At 46.8% G+C, this 20,146-nt stretch overlaps 1 protein-coding gene across 1 annotated transcript in view; it reads right to left on the bottom strand.

Annotated features, from left to right (window-relative positions):
• The window catches only part of LOC311104212 (acid-sensing ion channel 2-like), a gene marked incomplete at its 5' end in the record, with an annotated part of 392,644 nt that overhangs the window by 30,242 nt on the left and 342,256 nt on the right, over nucleotides 1–20,146 (bottom strand). Inside the window, one exon of the mRNA XM_084145947.1 lies at nucleotides 15,152–15,279. Within this exon, the coding sequence (XP_084002073.1) occupies nucleotides 15,152–15,279 (128 nt within the window). The remainder of the gene's footprint in view (nucleotides 1–15,151; nucleotides 15,280–20,146) is intronic.

Below are 20,146 nucleotides of genomic sequence, written 5' to 3'. Positions count from 1 at the left end.
TTTGTTTAATATAAATCTCACCAGATTGAGTTTGCTGGAGGATCGAGATTTCTCCCTAAGAATTAGCCCTCTAATTCCCTGACCCTGTGACTCTGCGGTGAAGTCGACATTATTATAAGGGAGTATAAGCTAATTTGGAAAATGGTTTCAACAGAATGTGTTGTTATTTTCTCGTTGACATTTTGTCTTAGAAATTTGTATTGAGAATATTGGTAAAAGTGATAATTTGTCATACAGTTACTGCTTGTCTGGAGTTCCTGAATCAGAAATTACCTGAACTAAACTGTTGTTCTGATCTGTTCTGATCTGTGACTACAGATGGTATCTATATGCATGGAAGGGACAATTTGACCAAATGGTGTGGACCTCAAAACCCCCTCTAACCAGCTGAAGAAATGGTATTCAATACGGCCCTGTCATGTACCACTTCTACCGAGAGACCTGAGTCCGAGCCAGCAACCTGTACACAGCACCCAGTCGAAGCTATCAACTGCCTTTTCTCTCATGCTTTTTCTCTCAGGAGTGCAACATGAGCCAACGTGGAGTAAGCATGGAGAGAGATCCGTTCCAAAACTTCTCTCATGTTACTGGTATACTAGTTGTCAAATGGACAAGACATAATGGGTGGTAAAGGTGGGGGCGGCTCAGGTGAGGGACATTATCATGAGCCATCTACTTTGAACTGTGAAGCTATCTGAAGAAGACAATGAAGAGATGACAGAAGATTAAGTGCCGGGAAAGGGGTTGGTCAACTGTGCCCGTAATTGATTTAGATTGTGGAGGGCTGCACACTTCTAAATGTATAGTAATTTAGGCTAAGAATACATTGAGATACTGATCTGTAATTATAATCATGATGAGAAAGGTAATGCTAGAATTATAAGTTGAATATATTGTATATTAATATATATGTACATTCTGCCAGTGTCGATGTGTGCTAAATTGAGGGTTTTAACTTTGAGTGATAGAACCAATGTGAATCACTGAAGAATGTCATTCTAAATTTGGGTTGGATAATTAATTGGGTTAATTATGATTTGGAAACTGACTGATTGATTTTAGTAAGTTGTTAGTATGTTAATAACTATATGAGTGAAGCAATGAATGTATTATGGATTGGTTGTTTTGATTGTTGTTATGCTGATTGTGACATGTGTAAAGAAGTTGTGTACTAAAGATGTTGACCCAATTCTCAGCATGCCCTTGTTATGTGGGCAGCTTGTCTCTCCCTGTTCTGTTTCCCTTCCTCCTTGTTTTGTCCCCTCTTTTTCTGTTGTATGTGTGTTTGTCCCCTTTATGTGGGTGTGTCTGGAGTGGAGCAGGGGGCGGGCTCAGGATCTGCCTCTCCTGTGCAGCTGCGGGTTGTTTCCAGTGATTCCTGCCTACGCAGCTGCATCCTATTCTCTCATCAACCTACACTACTTATTCCTGGGCATGGCTCTCCACCGGCGCCAGATCGTTGTTCTTACCAGAGCGGTAACTTGGCTCACCAGTAAAGTTATTTTGTCTTTGTCTTCAGCCTGGCTCTCCACTCTCCTTAACCTGTCGTTTGTTTTGTCTTCAGTTCAGTCATACCTCCCAACCTGCCTGCCTTCCTGCCTGTCGGTCTGCCTGCCTGCCTGCCTGCCTGCCTGCCTCAGCCTCTCCTTCCTCCGGAGCCGACTAGCCCACTCTGTTCCTTTACTTCAGTTGTTTTTGGACTAAGACAATTTGAACTTTTATTAAAATATTTTTGTTTCGTCCACTCCCTTTGTCGTGTTGGTTTCTCTGAGTGCTGGGTTGAACCATAGCCATAACAGAACGATCTGGCCATGGACCCAACAGAGAAACAGCACGGGGCAAACAAAGACAGCTTCCAACAAGCTATCCAGGCTCAAGGAACGTTGCTAGGACAGCATGACCAGTTGATTCGGACTCTTGTGGAGGATAATCATCAACTGCTGAACCAGGTGACTCAGTTAACTACACACGTCTCTAAATTGTCTGTTATCAGTTCTCCATCTCTCTCTGACCCCCAGTTTGATGCACCCCAAGTTGTTTCCTCGGACACTAGGCAGGCTTCGTTCCGTCGGGAACCCCCTGTCACGTCGCCTGAACCGTTCAATGGAGAATTGGACAAGTGCCGGGGATTTTTGCTTCAGTGTGACTTGATTTTTCGGCAGAGACCACTGTCGTTTTCTACTGATTCATCTAAGGTACATTATGTTCTGGGGCTGTTAAGAGGGAAAGCTCTGGTTTGGGCTGAGGCTGTGTGTTCAGATCAAACTTTGACTGGATTGACTTTTGCTGATTTCTCTGCTAAATTGAAGACTGTTTTTGACCATCCTGACCATGTGGGTAATTCCTCCAAGATACTTTTTAATTTGAGGCAGGGTTCTAACAGTGTGGCAGAGTACTCTATTGAGTTCTGGACGTTGGCAGCGGACTCCAAGTGGAACAATGTGGCACTTCAAGGAGCATTTCTAAACGGTTTAAATGAAGCCATGAAGGATGAACTGGCTGCTCGTGATGAGCCACATGATTTACATTCTCTCGTTTCCCTGTCCATCAAGCTAGACAATCGGTTGCGGGAGAGGCGTCGGGAGAGAGGCGATCGGCCACATCTAGGAGGACGAGTTCCCCAGCCTCCAACCACTCGAGTCTCGCCTCTCCGGAGTCGGCAGCTTCTTGTTCCTGATTCCATCCCGAGCACAGAGGAGGAACCTATGCAAGTGGGTCGAGCTCGACTACCTCCAGCTGAGCGGCAACGGCGCCTCCAGGCGGGTGAGTGCCTGTACTGTGGAGACGCCACACACATTCTGGCTACATGCCCTAAGCGGCCAAAAGACAAGGCTCGCTCGTAACGGTGGGTCTACTTGCGAGCCCAGAGTTAGATCCTGAACCCATCATTCCCCGATTACAAGTACCTGTAACCTTACGTTTCCAGAGTCATTCCCTGCCACTCTCAGCTCTCATAGACTCAGGTGCAGAAGATAACTTTATTAGCCACCAGTTCGTTACACAAGCTCGTATCCCCATGGAGCCACTACCTACCCCCATCCGGGTCACAGCCCTTGATGGGCGCCTCCTCGCGGAGATAACTCATCAAACCACCCCCGTTTCCCTAGTGATTTCTGGCAATCATTGTGAAAGCATTCAGCTAAGAGTTATGTCTGGCTCAGCTACCTCCCTAATCCTTGGCTTCCCCTGGTTGGCTCTTCACAACCCACAAATTGATTGGACACGTCACACCATTTTCAGTTGGAGCACTAACTGCCATTCCGAGTGCCTGAGGTCAGCGGTTCCCCCCACTAAGTGTAACCCAACTCCTCCCTCAGCTCCTCTTGATCTGTCATCTGTCCCCAAAGAATACCATGACCTAGCGGAGGTTTTCAGTAAGGACAAGGCTCTGTCTCTACCACCACACAGGCCTTATGATTGCCCTATTGAACTGCTTCCTGGTGCTCCCTTGCCCTCTAGTCGGTTATACAATCTGTCCCGACCGGAAAGAGAGGCAATGGAGCAGTACATTGGTGATTCTCTGGTCTCGGGCATAATCCGTCCCTCGTCGTCTCCTTTGGGTGCAGGTTTCTTTTTCGTGGAAAAGAAGGACAAGTCATTACGCCCCTGTATCGATTTCAGGGGTTTAAACAACATAACTGTTAAAAACAAGTATCCCCTTCCACTCATCAACTCAGCTTTTGAACCTCTGCATGGCGCCACAGTGTTTTCCAAGCTCGACCTCAGGAATGCTTATCACCTTGTCCGAATCCGAAAGGGAGATGAGTGGAAAACCGCTTTCAACACTCCACTGGGACATTTTGAGTATTTGGTCATGCCCTTTGGGCTTTCAAATGCCCCTGCGGTTTTCCAAGCCATGGTGAACGATGTTCTTAGGGATTTTTTGAACCGTTTTGTCTTTGTATACCTGGATGATATTCTTGTTTTTTCCAAGTCACCCGAGGAGCATGAGTCACACGTCCGTCAAGTCCTTCAACGGCTCTTGGAGAACAAGCTGTACGTCAAAGCAGAGAAGTGTGAGTTCCACAAACAGTCTACATCGTTCCTTGGATTCATAATTGAGAGCGGGCAGGTGAAGGCGGACCCCGAGAAGATCCGGGCAGTGACGGAATGGCCCACACCCACCACCCGTAAGCAACTTCAACGATTTTTGGGCTTTGCTAACTTCTACCGTAGATTCATTAAGGGTTTTAGTAGAGTGGTGGCACCCCTTACAAGACTCACATCTCCTAAAGTCCCTTTTCGGTGGTCCCCTGAGGCGGAGCAGGCGGTAGGGGTTTTGAAGGAACTGTTTTCCACCTCCCCCGTGTTGATACACCCCAATTCCTCTCTGCAGTTTGTTGTGGAGGTGGACGCGTCGGACTCAGGTGTGGGAGCAGTCCTCTCCCAGCGCTCCCCCACTGACCAGAGGCTTCACCCCTGTGCTTTCTTCTCCAAGAAATTGTCACCCACAGAACGGAATTACGACGTTGGAAACCGGGAACTGCTGGCGGTCAAGCTTGCACTGGAAGAATGGCGGCACTGGCTGGATGGAGCTGAATTGCCGTTTGTGGTCTGGACTGACCACAAAAACTTGGCTTACATCCAAGCCACTAAGAGACTCAACTCACGCCAAGCCAGATGGGCCCTGTTTTTTAGTAGGTTTAACTTTATTCTTACATACAGACCGGGGTCAAGAAATGTTAAACCAGATGCTTTGTCCCGCCAGTTTGCTGACCCTTCGGAGACCAGCGAGCCTGAGGCAGTCCTGCCTTCCTCATGCGTCGTGGCGGCTGTTCAGTGGGAGATCGAGTCTCTTGTGAAGACTGCACTTGCCACGGACCCGGGACCGGGTGATGGACCTCCCAACCTACTCTTTGTTCCCGAGACGGTCCGGTCTCAGGTGTTGCAGTGGATTCACACCTCCCGTTTTGCTGGTCACCCTGGGATGAGACGCACGTTGACGCTGCTTAGGAGACATTTTTGGTGGCCGTCAATGGAAACTGACGTTCGGGCTTTTGTGGCAGCCTGTTCAACCTGTGCTCGGGGCAAAGCCTCCCATCAGTCCCCTTCGGGGCTGCTGCTACCCCTCCCAGTTCCCAGCCGTCCCTGGTCCCACATTGCCATGGATTTTGTCACCGGCCTACCCAAGTCTGAAGGTAATGATACTATACTTACCATTGTGGACAGATTCTCTAAATCTGTCCACTATATAGCATTACCAAAATTACCGTCTGCCAGTGAGACAGCGGACCTCCTAGTCCAACATGTATTCCGTCCCCATGGAATACCTGTGGACATCGTATCTGATAGAGGCCCACAGTTTACTTCCCGTGTTTGGAAGGGTTTCTGTTCTGCTTTGGGTGCTTCCGTTAGTCTGTCCTCAGGGTTTCATCCCCAGACCAACGGTCAAACAGAAAGAGCCAATCAGAACCTCGAAGCAACCCTTCGGTGTGTGGCTGCTCAACATCCATCATCCTGGGCTAAACATCTGCCCTGGATAGAGTACGCCCACAACTCCCTCACCGCCTCTGCCACCGGTCTTTCACCCTTCGAGGTTACCATGGGTTATCAACCCCCTCTGTTTCCTGCTCAGGAGAAGGAATTGGCTGTTCCTTCGGTTCAGGAGAACCTCCGCCGCTGCCAGAGAGTGTGGAGCGACGCTCGGGAAGCATTGCTTCGGACCACCGACAGGAACAAGACAACAGCGGATAGGAGCAGGACTCCCGCACCTGTGTTTCATCCTGGTCAAGAGGTTTGGCTGTCATCTAAGAACGTACCTCTTCGTACCAAATCACGCAAGCTGTCTCCTCGGTACCTGGGTCCGTTTGTGGTGGAGTCCATTATTAACCCCGCTGCGGTTCGTTTGAAGTTGCCTTCAGCCATGAAGATACACCCTACCTTCCACGTCTCCCAACTGAAACCTGTGTCCTCCAGCCTTTTGTGTCCGCCGGCTGATCCACCTCCACCAGTTCGCCTCATTGACGACCATCCGGCCTACACCGTCAGTAGGCTCCTGGACTCTCGGAGGCGGGGTAGGGGTCTCCAATACCTAGTCGATTGGGAAGGTTATGGACCAGAGGAGAGGTCTTGGGTCCCTAAGCGTTTTGTGTTGGATCCTCAGCTGATCACGGACTTCCATCACGACAACCCTGACAGGCCTGGTGGGTCGCCAGGTGGCGACCATTGAGGGGGGGGTACTGTTATGTGGGCAGCTTGTCTCTCCCTGTTCTGTTTCCCTTCCTCCTTGTTTTGTCCCCTCTTTTTCTGTTGTATGTGTGTTTGTCCCCTTTATGTGGGTGTGTCTGGAGTGGAGCAGGGGGCGGGCTCAGGATCTGCCTCTCCTGTGCAGCTGCGGGTTGTTTCCAGTGATTCCTGCCTACGCAGCTGCATCCTATTCTCTCATCAACCTACACTACTTATTCCTGGGCATGGCTCTCCACCGGCGCCAGATCGTTGTTCTTACCAGAGCGGTAACTTGGCTCACCAGTAAAGTTATTTTGTCTTTGTCTTCAGCCTGGCTCTCCACTCTCCTTAACCTGTCGTTTGTTTTGTCTTCAGTTCAGTCATACCTCCCAACCTGCCTGCCTTCCTGCCTGTCGGTCTGCCTGCCTGCCTGCCTGCCTGCCTGCCTCAGCCTCTCCTTCCTCCGGAGCCGACTAGCCCACTCTGTTCCTTTACTTCAGTTGTTTTTGGACTAAGACAATTTGAACTTTTATTAAAATATTTTTGTTTCGTCCACTCCCTTTGTCGTGTTGGTTTCTCTGAGTGCTGGGTTGAACCATAGCCATAACAGCCCTGGTGAATGGAGATGGTGAATGCTGATCCTGAGAATGAAACTGATCATAATCTATTTGACCTATATCCATTACCAAATTAAAATGTTTATGATAATGTTAATACTCTGGAATTTTAGCAGGTTTGTGCTTACGGAACATAGAGTCCATGGGCGTTGCCTTATAAATAGTGGAATCATGATGCTTGTCCTGGGTCATGTTCATTAGGCACTAAACAGAAGAAATGTTACTTAAACCTGGAGTCACTACCTGGATTTGTCCAACAAAGTTTCTACAGATGGTGCTATAGGGATGGAAATAGTTATTTCTACCATGCTGACCAATGGCAGTATGCTCAGTATCAACATGATGATTTGTTTCGTACTGTTAATGATGAAGATTTTTTAGTAAATTATTGAATAACCAAAGTTAAATCACAGACGTGAAGAATATATATTGAGGATTCTCTGTTGCTAGGCAAGAACTTGAATGGTTCCTTTCACTGGGCTTGTGTATGTGTGAAATGGGGATCTGACCTAGGGTCGAATTGCTCGCTCTTACCTAATCCATGGCAGTCCTACCTTATCAGAGACTGAAACCAGACTGTTGCCTAATGCATCTTTTCTCAAACAATGTGCGGCGCCAGAGTTTAACAGAGTTTAGACTAGTCATGAGTAATTACAGCATGACGGGAGGGAAGAAGAAGAGTGGGTTTGTGTACGTTTGAGAGATTGAGTGTGGACCTGTCATGTCCAACAATCAATCTTCAGGTCAAGCCAGGGTGAGCCGGGGTTGAACAGAGTTTAAAACTGAACATGATTGTTTTTGCATGACAGGGGTGTGATTTATTGTAATAATATTGTTTCTAAACTGAATCACATTCAAATGTAGCCCTATCATAGACTAAGGCAGTGGGCGGAGCGGTAGAGAGCGGGAAACTGAAGATAATGGTAGGAGAACCTAAGAGGGAGGGGCTTTGAGCTGGGATGTGTGTGAATGGGACTATATAGACGGAGAGCGGAGAGGGAGAGGGAAGCTACTCTGCAGACCAGCTCGGCTTTGTTGAATTGTAATAAAGTAAATCTTGATTCTACAAAAACTCTGGAAGAACTTTGATTTTAAATAAAGTATAGTGATTATTTTCCACAACATTAAAACTTGTAATTTTCTCTTAAATTGAGAGAAATCTCAAAATGGGGTTTGTGAGAGAAAAATTAGGTATTTACCTGATTTGTTTGATATTAATAGTTAAATGATATACTTAACAAATAGTAAGACATTTCTGTTCTACCAATGCTGTGTTTTTATGGTCTCCACTCTAACTCTCTGCAGCTAATCTGGGCGTATGGTCACTAGAGCTAGCTTGAGCTGACAATTGAACTCCCCTATACTTAAAATAATGAGAAAATACAGAGGGTTATCAAAGAACACAGACAATCTAGTCTGTGTGCCTGCATTCATGCATTATTAAGTGCCTATAGTGGCAGTGTTCTTTGGCTTCTGTGCACTTATTTTATTTGATGAAGTGGCTTTTATCTGGAAGTAATAATACGAGTTCATTTGAGTGCACGACTTCAGCTCCGCCTCACAATGGAGCTGTCTGGTTGGATCTGATTACAATCACACACTAATGACCACAGCCAGCCATTGTTCTTTTACAAAGTCCCCACAGTACTGCTAATCATTAAGACATATCGGCTATTTTCAGCCTGATTATAAGCATGATCATCTCAGGGCATCTCACTAGATGTCCTCGGGGTGCCTCAGTCAGGAACTAAAGTTGTGCCACGCTGCAGGAACACAACAAGGGCCAAGCCACAGTAGGAAGTCTGGGGAATCTTTGAATTCAAAGTGCAAAGCGGAGTTAATTAGCTGGTGTCTAAATGTACTGTGTTTCCCACTGTGCTGGTGCAATGGGGAGGATGAAGGATGATGATGCTGTGCCAGTCTGTCACACAGAGCCAGTCACACAGACAGAGCTGAGCTGGATCTGAGGAGATGAGATGAGACTGCTGGGAGCTCTACGGCCCAGGGGGCCTGCCTGACCACACCATGATTGGAGGCCTCCAGAGCCCTCTGCCTGCCTGCCTTCCTTCCTGCCTGCCTTCCGCTGTACAGTAGAGCTTCTCTGTACGCTGGCAGACTTTTCTTTATTTTTCCTCCTCTCATCTTTTTCAGGACGTGAGTTGTTTTTCAAACTTCTGGAAATGACTGAACATGTTTTGGATCTTCCTTCTTCATTCCTTTGTTTCCCTTTTTTTAAATGATGGGAGTTGTACAGTTTATTATACAGTTATTGTACAGTTTATTATACAGTTGTTGTACAGTTTCTTCTTTATATGTACAGTGCCTTCAGAAAGTATTCATACCCCTTTACTTATTTCACATTTTGTTGTGTTAGAGCCTGAATTCAAAATGGATTAAATTGATGTTTTTCCTTCTCACGCATCTACACACATAACACCATAATGACAAATTGAAAACATGTTGTTTAAACATTTTTGCAAATGTATTGAAAATGGGATGCATAAATATCCCATTTATATAAGTATTCACACCCCTGAGTCAATACTTTATAGAAGCATATTTGGCAGTGATTACAGCTGTGACTCTTTCTGGGTAAGTCTCTAAGAGCTTTCCACACCTCGATTGTGCAACATTTCTCCATAGTTTTTTTCAAAATTCTCCAAGCTTTGTCAAATTGGTTGTTGATCATATAGACAACCATTTTCAGGTTTTGCCATACATTTTCAAATAGATTTAAGTCAACTGTAAAACTCCTGAACTTATTTAGTCTTGCCATAACAAAGGGATTGAATACTTATTGACTCGTCATCTCAGCTTTTCATTTTCAATTAATTAGTAAACATTTCAGAAAACACAACTCCACTTTGAGATTATGGGGTATTGTGTGTAGGCAAGTGACACAAAATCTCAATATGAATCCATTTTAAATTCAGGCTGTAACACAACAAAATGTGGAAAAAGTCAAGGGGTGGAAATACTTTCTTAAGGTACTATATAGGTTTTCTTTTTTATCAGTCCATGGTTAATTGCAGAACAGTGATCTCATGTACAGTGGGGGAAAAAAGTATTTAGTCAGCCACCAATTGTGCAAGTTCTTCCACTTAAAAAGATGGGAGAGGCCTGTCATTTTCATCATAGGTACACGTCAGCTTTGACAGACAAAATGAGAAAAAAAAATCCAGAAAATCACATTGAATGATTTTTAATGAATTTATTTGCAAATTATGGTGGAAAATAAGTATTTGGTCATCTACAAACAAGCAAGATTTCTGGCTCTCACAGACCTGTAACTTCTTCTTTAAGAGGCTCCTCTGTCCTCCACTCGTTATCTGTATTAATGGCACCTGTATGAACTTGTTATCAGTATAAAAGACACCTGTCCACAACCTCAAACAGTCACACTCCAAACTCCACTATGGCCAAGACCAAAGAGCTGTCAAAGGACACCAGAAACAAAATTGTAGACCTGCACCAGGCTGGGAAGACTGAATCTGCAATAGGTAAGCAGCTTGGTTTGAAGAAATCAACTGTGGGAGCAATTATTAGGAAATGGAAGACATACAAGACCACTGATAATCTCCCTCGATCTGGGGCTCCACGCAAGATCTCACCCCGTGGGGTCAAAATTATCACAAGAATGGTGAGCAAAAATCCCAGAACCACACAGGGGGACCTAGTGAATGACCTGCAGAGAGCTGGGACCAAAGTAACAAAGCCTACCATCAGTAACACACTACGCCGCCAGGGACTCAAATCCTGCAGTGCAAGACGTGTCCCCCTGCTTAAGCCAGTACATGTCCAGGCCAGTCTGAAGTTTGCTAGAGTGCATTTGGATGATCCAGAAGAGGATTGGGAGAATGTCAGATGAAACCAAAATATAACTTTTTGGTAAAAACTCAACTCGTCGTGTTTGGAAGACAAAGAATGCTGAGTTGCATCCAAAGAACACCATACCTACTGTGAAGCATGGGGGTGGAAACATCATGCTTTGGGGCTGTTTTTCTGCAAAGGGACCAGGACGACTGATCCGTGTAAAGGAAAGAATGAATGGGGCCATGTATCGTGATATTTTGAGTGAAAACCTCCTTCCATCAGCAAGGGCATTGAAGATGAAACGTGGCTGGGTCTTTCAGCATGACAATGATCCCAAACACACCGCCCGGGCAACGAAGGAGTGGCTTCGTAAGAAGCATTTCAAGGTCCTGGAGTGGCCTAGCCAGTCTCCTGATCTCAACCCCATAGAAAATCTTTGGAGGGAGTTGAAAGTCTGTGTTGCCCAGCGACAGCCCCAAAACATCACTGCTCTAGAGGAGATCTGCATGGAGGAATGGGCCAAAATAGCAGCAACAGTGTGTGAAAACCTTGTGAAGACTTACAGAAAACGTTTGACCTGTGTCATTACCAACAAAGGGTATATAACAAAGTATTGAGAAACGTTTGTTATTGACCAAATACTTATTTTCCACCATAATTTGCAAATAAATTCATTAAAAATCCTACAATGTGATTTTCTGGATTTTTTTTTCTCATTTTGTCTGTCATAGTTGACGTGTACCTATGATGAAAATTACAGGCCTCTCTCATCTTTTTAAGTTGGAGAACTTGCACAATTGGTGGCTGACTAAATACTTTTTTCCCCACTGTACATGCTGGAGACATAAGCAATTTCAAGAATGAGGAAAAATAGATTAATCTTGACAGGAATCTGTCAGCTAAGACAAGGGCAATCCAGCCAACTTCCTGTGGCAATTTAGACAAAAAACATCTCCAGGGTCAGAGAAGGAGAGAGAAGGGGGGAGAGGGCGAAAGAGAGCGAGGGAGAGACAGAGACAGAGATACAGAGAGAAAAACAGAGAGCTAAAGAGAGATACTCCCAGTCAGGGAGTGAGCAGAGATAAGAGGTCAGACCTAGGGCTGTTGCGGTGACGTATTACCGGCGGTCACGAGTCATGAAGGCAGTCAAATTCCACGTGACCATTTAGTCACAATAATCAGGCTTCTCCAAGCTCTGATGCTGCTGATGGTCATTAGTAGCCAACCAAACTTGCTAACTGCCTGGTACTCAGCACTCTATTGTCCTTCTAATCACTCTGACATCAATGCAAATGTTATCGAAAAATCTAATCAAACACTTCATGTGCTCATGTTGCGCAACATTTCTATAGGCTATGCAATTGCGCGAGAAAAGAGAGTGATGGCCTCTATTAAAAAGAGGAGAATCCCATCAGCTTTCTATAGGCTAGGCCTACTATATTTATTTCTCAACTTTCCTAATATTAAGCACATTGCTTATCTTTACAACTGGAGTATAGCCTACCTGGCTGGCATGACAATGAACTAAGGGAAAAGCGGTCCTTCATTCGCTATATAAGTGCTCTCCCTGTTTCGAGAGAGGTGCATGATAATGGTCCATTCTAAATCAAAACAAATTTCACACATATATTATTTAGTATATACAGTATAAAGACAATATTAAATCAAGAATAGTCTGATGGGTGACAATATTAGCCTATCAATTATGAATGATATATTATCATCCAGCGTAAGGCAATAGACAAATACTTTTTTTTGGCTGCTTTTTCGAATCATAGTCACACACCTCATGTAGCCTAGCCCATAGGCCAATATGTTTTGATAAGGTTTGTATCACAACTAAAGTGGCAAAATAACTTCTTAAAATTAAGCACAATAATCCGCTTTACAAGGGGTGTAGAGCCTAACTGGCTTACATAAGCAGCGCGTGAGTTTCAAGTTTGGGGAAGATAATTTTCACCGTAGAAATGCACCATTATAGTAAAAGCATGACATGCATAATCGTATTTGCGGTCACTTTTGATAATGGTGTTTTCCCGCTAATGGAACACTCGTGCTAATAGACTACTGCCGTGAGCGCATTGCTGTGCTTATAATTAGAAGAAATAGCCTAATAGTTTATCAACATTTTAAGCTAAACGTTCTGATCTGTTGCGTCAGCCACATTGCGTAAAACATATTTTCTGATGCTAGTGGTTGTATTAATTTGGGATCTATCACATCCCACAACTGTCCCAGACTATGTTTGGAGTATTTATTTCTCGCACAGAATAGGTCAACTTTTGTACTATAGGGGATAGTAGATTGACATAGGCTAGTGCTTTTGCTGTTCGTTAGGCCTGCTCATCTTGTTGGCTGACGAAAAGTAAATGTGGGCAGTTCTTCCAATATCTTCAATATGCACCACAGAATTGGATAAGGAAGTGCATTACGGCCACACAAAGGGGATGCTGCCGTGGAATTCGAGGCATTATCAAGTGCTTGTCAAATTGAGAATGAAAGACTGATGAAGTGTGTAGAGCCTGCGCAAAAAATAAAGTAGGGCTCCTTTCAAGCGACTTTTTCCAAATCATCATTAGAGTCGCATCATGCAGCCTTACAATGTATTACAAATCTAAACATATAGCCCAACGTTTGTAGAACAACTAAAGTTACATTAATAACTCTAAATTAAGCACATAGGAGTACCTATTTCTTTGTTAACCGCTCAAAGAATAGCACGTGCGCACTCCCTCAAATCGTTTGGAGAAAATATCCTTTCTATTTTATTCAGCTTTGTTCAATTGTATTCTTCATACTATAAAATAATATAGAATAATGCCACAGAATTCTAAGCAAATCTTGTCTGCTACTAAATTAAGTAGTGTAGCCCACAGCCATTTGGCATAGCCAGATCAGGACCTAACATAAGGACAACTCAGAGTATGCTATTCTGTTCTTCTGAAATAGACTACATTTTCTTCATATCATGCTTCTTTAGACCTGTCTAAAATAAATAATGGATTTATTGTGAAGGTGTAGGCTATATTGCATGGATTTATTATACTTTTTTCAATGTAAATGTTCCAAAGGTCTGCATCAGTGGCTTGTAGGCTATGTGTGGAAGCCAGGAGATGCAAAATGTGTTTATGTTAATTAACGGTCAATTATCGTGAGACCGACAGTTATTTGCTTGACAATCACCAGCTGACGAAATTTCGTGACTGCCACAGCCCTAGTCAGACCTCTCCATCCATCTACTGTATCTATAATACCTTTCTCAGATAACACCCTGGGCAGTGAGGAGAATGGCCGTCAGCCCACTGACCACTGTGGTCGCTATGGTGACATACCAGCATCAACCCTCTACTGACACTGACAGAGCCACACTCAAACCCAATGACCAGTTTCCGACATAAGTGGAAATAACTGTGAGGTAGTTTCCAGTAACCATTTGATCACCCATGGGATTGTAAATCAGGAGCTTGAACTACAGTTAGAGGTGCATTTGTTTGAGCAGAGTAGCCTTGGTGTCGCCTTGAGATGGGGCAGGGGAGCTTTATGCTGGTGCATTTCTACTGTGATATACTCCAGTGTTTTACCAAAAAGCCTCAGACTTGTGTTTTACATTTACATTTACATTTTAGTCATTTAGCAGACGCTCTTATCCAGAGCGACTTACAGGACCTTGGCATCAAGATCACATAGCTGACAGCAAGGTCATATAGCTGGCAGCAAGGTCACATAGCTGACAGCAAGGTCATATAGCTGACAGCAAGGTCATATAGCTGACAGCAAGGTCACATAGCTGACAGCAAGGTCACATAGCTGGAAGCAAGGTCACATAGCTGACAGCAAGGTCATATAGCTGACAGCAAGGTCACATAGCTAACAGAAAGGTCACATAGCTGGAAGCAAGGTCACAAAGCTGACAGCAAGGTCACATAGCTGACAGCAAGGTTATCATCTGTCAGAACTCATCCACTAAGAGACTACAGAGGAGGGACTGAGGGGAGAGAGACACAGATACTGCACCAATTAGATTAATCACACTACCTTAATATGGCAGACATTCTCTGAAGGCTGCCATGCACAAGCTATGTGCGGGTGTTCTTGGTTACATGCTATTGCTGTAACATGTGTTACTCGCCATGCATGTCTGTTTTCTGCTTTCCCACCACCACCACCCCAGCCTCCACCTGTTTGGACTCTGCTTTTGTTTCAATCAGGGTGATTGGTATAGCATATCTTGTTCACCGCCTATATCTAACATGATGTATGCTCTGGCAGTGAGCTACCCCGAAGGACCAGAGCCTAACGCCAAGGCTAATGTATTGCATGTATTGTAATCTTCCTGTCTCAACTGTTTACGCACGCACTCCCACCCACACACACTCCCACTTACCCACACTCCCACACCTGAATAGAAAGTTATTTATCAGAGGTGTATGGTTTTAATCTTGGAGAGATAAGCTCCAATCAGGAGGAAATTGAAATCTAAAAGTGAAATGTCACAGGAAGACAGCAGTAGACCTATCCAGTGTGTACAGTAATAACTGAGGTCAAAGGGCACCTACCCTCTGCTCCTGAGTGGCAACAAAGGTCTGAAAGCCCGGGGCAACACCAAAGCCCAGCTCGTGGACGAACGGGGGCTCTGCCTGGCTGTGGATCTGCACCCGCACTCCTGCCTCGAACGCTGTCTCCTCTGTGGGGAAAACACACACACAGGGAGATTAACAGTTACTATCACACACACACACACACACAATGCTCACACACGACAGACATGAAAGTACCTAATATACACACAATTGCATGAACAAAGTAAAAGACAGTGAAATTCCTTTATGAATCACCTTTAGTAGATGAATGGTGAGCTTGTGAATGAGAGCCATATGCTTCCCTGCCTGCCTTCTTCCTCTATATGGATATGTTCAGTAGAAAGACGGCCCATTTGCCTCGGCTCAACATCAAACAGAGGAGCAGGAGTAGAAATTCCACTGGCTGTCTCTTAACTACACACATGAAAGAGCTGTTACCCAGCCAGTCACAAGCATGCATGCATGCACACACACACACACACACACACACACACACACACACACACACACACACACACACACACACACACACACACACACACACACACACACACACACACACACACACACACACACACACACACACAGCAATACTTGCAAGGACACAGGCAGGCAGACATACTCCAAAGCATAGAGACCCTCTTCCAGACAAACATCATCCAGACACTCTCACACACTCCCCACAGGCAGACGTGTTAACACACGCACACACACACACACACACACCGAGAGGTTGGATGAAAAGAGGCTTTATTAAAATCAATAACTTTCTCTCTGCAGTCTTCTCGTCCGGCAGCCATGTTCCTGTGCGTTCAATCAAGCTGCCCATCCTCCTCCAAGCCTGACAGGCAGCAGCTTCAATCAGGCTGCTGGACTGGAACAGTGAAAGCAGTGAAAGACAGAACGGAGGGAGCACAGCACCCAGGGTTTGTCAGCCTCTTTAAAAGGGATGTTTCCTCCAGCATCTTCACAAGGTCCTTTGCTGTTGTTCTGGGATTGATTTGCACTTTTCGCACCAAAGTACATTCATCTCTAGGAGACAGAGCGCGTCTCCTTCCTAAGCGGTATGACGGCTGCGTGGTCCCATGGTGTTTATACTTGCATACTATTGTTTGTACAGATGAACATGGTACCTTCAGGCGTTTGGAAATTGCTCCCAAGGATGAACCAGACTTGTGGAGGTCTACAATTCTTTTTCTGAGGTCTTGGCTGATTTCTTTTGATTTTCCCATAATGTCAAGCAAAGAGGCACTGAGTTTGAAGGTAGGCCTTGAAATACATCCAAAGGTACACCTCCAATTGACTCAAATGATGTCAATTAGCCTATCAGTGTCACGCCCTGACTCAGGGGACGCTTATATGTTGAGTCAGGGTGTGTATATTCCTTGTTGTGCTTGTTCTATGTTATAGGATCTAGTAGGTCTAGATCTATGTTGGCCGGTGTGGTTCCCAATCAGAGGCAGCTGTCGCTCGTTGTCTCTGATTGGGGTTCAATACTTAGGCAGCCTATTGGCACTAGTGGGTTGTGGGATCTTGTTCCGTATAAGGTATGTTGTTTGTGTCAACCTTGGACTTCACGTTTCGTTTCGTTTATTGTTTTGTCGAGTGTTTATTAAGTTTAAATAAACATGTATGCATATCACGCTGCGCCTTGGTCCGTCCCGTCTATGAACGAACATGACAGAAGATCCCACCAAACAAGGACCAAGCAGCGTGCCCAGAAGGAGCAAACGCCGGGGATTCAACGGGAGGTAACTTTAGTAGATGTCCTCCTCGGTTGGGGGAGAATTACTGAGGAGGAGGCCGTCCGTTATCGGGACGCGATGAAGGTTGATGCCCAGGTAGGAGAGGAGAAATGGCGGCAACCCTGACGGAGACCCGAGAGGCAACCCCAAGAACATTTTTTGGGTGGGGCACACGGGGTGGATGAAGAGGCAGCAGGAGGCCGTGGAAGGGCAAATCTGCAGGTTAGGAGAGGAGGCCACCATGTTAAGGGGGCTATTGGTTCAGAGGGAGCAGGAGTTATTCGGTCAGAGGGAGGCGCTATAGGAGGCTAAAAGGGAGAAGGAATGTGTAGAGGCACGGCGAGAGGAGCTGGTTAGGCAGCAGAAGGACTGGGGGTTAATAAAGGAACCCAGTCCCGCTCCTCGCACCAAGCAAGTGGTGCGTGTTGCCAGTCCGGTCCGGCCCGTTCCTGCTCCCCGCACTAAGCCAGTGGTGCATGTTCCCAGTACGGCCCGACCCGTTCCTGCTCCTCGCACCAAGCCAGTGGTGCGCGTCGCCAGCCCGGCCTGGCCTGTTCCTGCTCCTCGCACCAAGCCAGTGGTGCGCGTCGCCAGTCCGGCCCGGCCTGTTCCTGCTCCTCGCACCAAGCCAGTGGTGCGCGTCGCCAGCCCGGCCCGGCCTGTTCCTGCTCCTCGCACCAAGCCAGTGATGCGCGTCGCCGGCCCGGCCTGTTCCTGCTCCTCGCACCAAGCCAGTGGTGCGCGTCGCCAGCCCGGCCCGGCCTGTTCCTACTCCTCGCACCAAGCCAGTGGTGCGCGTCGCCAGCCCGGCCTGTTCCTGCTCTTCGCACCAAGCCAGTGGTGCGCGTCGCCAGCCCGGCCCGGCCTGTTCCTGCTCCTCGCACCAAGCCAGTGGTGCGCGTCGCCGGCCCGGCCTGTTCCTGCTCCTCTCACCAAGCCAGTGGTGCGCGTCGCCAGCCCGGCCCGGCCTGTACCTGCTCCTCGCACCAAGCCAGTGGTGCGCGTCGCCAGCCCGGCCCGGCCTGTTCCTGCTCCTCACACCAGACCAGTGGTGCGTTTGTCCAGTCCGGCACGGCCCGTGCCCGTTCAGCTGCTCCACTCCGGAGCCAGAGCAGTCCGCTCCACCGGTGCCTGATCCAGTTCCGGTCAGCTGTTCCACTCCGGAGCCAGAGCAGTCCGCTCCGCCGGTGCCTGATCCAGCTCCGGTCAGCTGCTCCACTCCGGAGCCAGAGCAGTCCGCTCCACCGGTGCCTGATCCAGCTCTGGTCAGCTGCGCCACTCCGGAGCCAGAGTAGTCCGTTCCACCGGGGTCTAGTCCAGCTCCGGTCAACGGCTCCACTTCGGAGCCAGAGCAGTCCGCTCCACTGGTGCCTGATCCAGCTCCGGTCAGCGGCTCCACTCCAGAGCCAGAGCAGTCTGCTCCACCGGTGCCCAGTCCAGCTCCGGTCAGCGGCTCCAGTCCAGACCATGACGTCAGCCCCTCTCCAGGTTCGGGGTCTCCCACACCAGGGTCCAGACTGGGCCTGGCGTATCGTGGGAGGAAGGAGAGGGGAAGCAACGCGCCGAGGTCTAGACCAGACCAGGGGCGCAACAGGGAGGCAAAGAGTGAGAGGTCGTCACGCCCTGAGCCGGATCTGCCTCCAAGGCGGAATGCCCACCCGGCCCCTACCCTGTTATCTTTATGTTGTGCGGTCGGAGTCCGCACCTTTGGGGGGGGGGGGGGGGGTACTGTCACGCCCTGACTCAGGGGACGCTTATATGTTGAGTCAGGGTGTGTATATTCCTTGTTGTGCTTGTTCTATGTTATAGGATCTAGTAGGTCTAGATCTATGTTGGCCGGTGTGGTTCCCAATCAGAGGCAGCTGTCGCTCGTTGTCTCTGATTGGGGACCATACTTAGGCAGCCTATTGGCACTAGTGGGTTGTGGGATCTTGTTCCGTATAAGGTATGTTGTTTGTGTTAACCTTGGACTTCACGTTTCGTTTCGTTTATTGTTTTGTCGAGTGTTTATTAAGTTTAAATAAACATGTATGCATATCACGCTGCGCCTTGTTCCGTCCCGTCTATGAACGAACGTGACAATCAGAAGCTTCTAAAGCCATGACATCATTTTCTGGAATTTTCCCAGCTGTTTAAAGCACAGTCAACTTAGTGTATGTAAACTTCTGACCCACTGGAATTGTGATACAGTGAATTATAAGTGATAAACTTGGATTAGCAAACACAACGTGCCATTGGAACACAGGACTGATGGTTGCTGATAATGGGCCTCTGTCCGCCTATGTAGATATTCTACTAAAAATCAGCCGTTTCCAGATACAATAGCCATTTACAACATTAACAATGTCTACACTGTATTTCGGATCAATTTGATGTTATTTTAATGGACAAAGAAAATCATTTTCTTTCGAAAACAAGGACATTTCTAAGTGACCCCAAACTTTTGAACGGTAGTGTATATATATTTATAAATGGTGTGTATAGACAGTATGGACAGTATATGAATAGAAAAGGTGTGTACAGCAGTAGTTATATAGGATGAGCCTTACTAGAATACAGTATATACATATGAATTGGGTATAACAGTATGTAAACATTATTAAAGAGACCATTGTTCAATGACTATGTACATAGGGCAGCAGTCTCTAAGGTGCAGGGTAGAGTACCGGGAGGTAGCCGGCTAGTGACTGTGTTTAAGGTTCAGGGAAGGGTACTAGTTGGAGGCCGGCTAGTGATGACTGATGTCTGATGGCCTGGCGATAGAAGCTGTTTTTCAGTCTCTCGTCCCAGCTTTGATGCACCTGTACTGTCTCCGCCTTCTAGATGGTAGCGGAGTGAACAGGCCATGGCTCGGGGGGCTGAGGTCCTTGATGATCTTCTTGGCCTTCCTGTGACACCGGGTGCTGTAGATGTCCTGGAGGTCAGACAGTGTGACCGCACCACCTCTGGAGAGCCCTGCGGTTGTGGGCGGTGCAGTTGCCATACCAGGAGGTGATACAGCCCGACAGAATACTCTCGATGGTGCATCTGTAGAAGTCTGTGAGGGTCTAAGGGGCAAGCTTAATTTCTTTAGCCTCTTGAGGTTGAAGAGGTGCTGTTGCACCTTCTTCACCACACTGTCGCTGTGGAGAGACCATTTCAGGTCCTAAGTGAAGTGCATGCTGAGGAACTTGAAGCTTTTGACCCTCTCCACTGCGGCCCTGTCGATGTAGAAGGGGGCGTGTTG

This window comes from Coregonus lavaretus (assembly GCF_964263955.1).
Source record: "Coregonus lavaretus genome assembly, chromosome: 28".
Classification (NCBI taxonomy): Eukaryota; Metazoa; Chordata; class Actinopteri; order Salmoniformes; family Salmonidae; genus Coregonus; species Coregonus lavaretus.
Note: the sequence above shows the minus strand (reverse complement) of the source record. Positions and strands in the feature narration are given on the sequence as shown.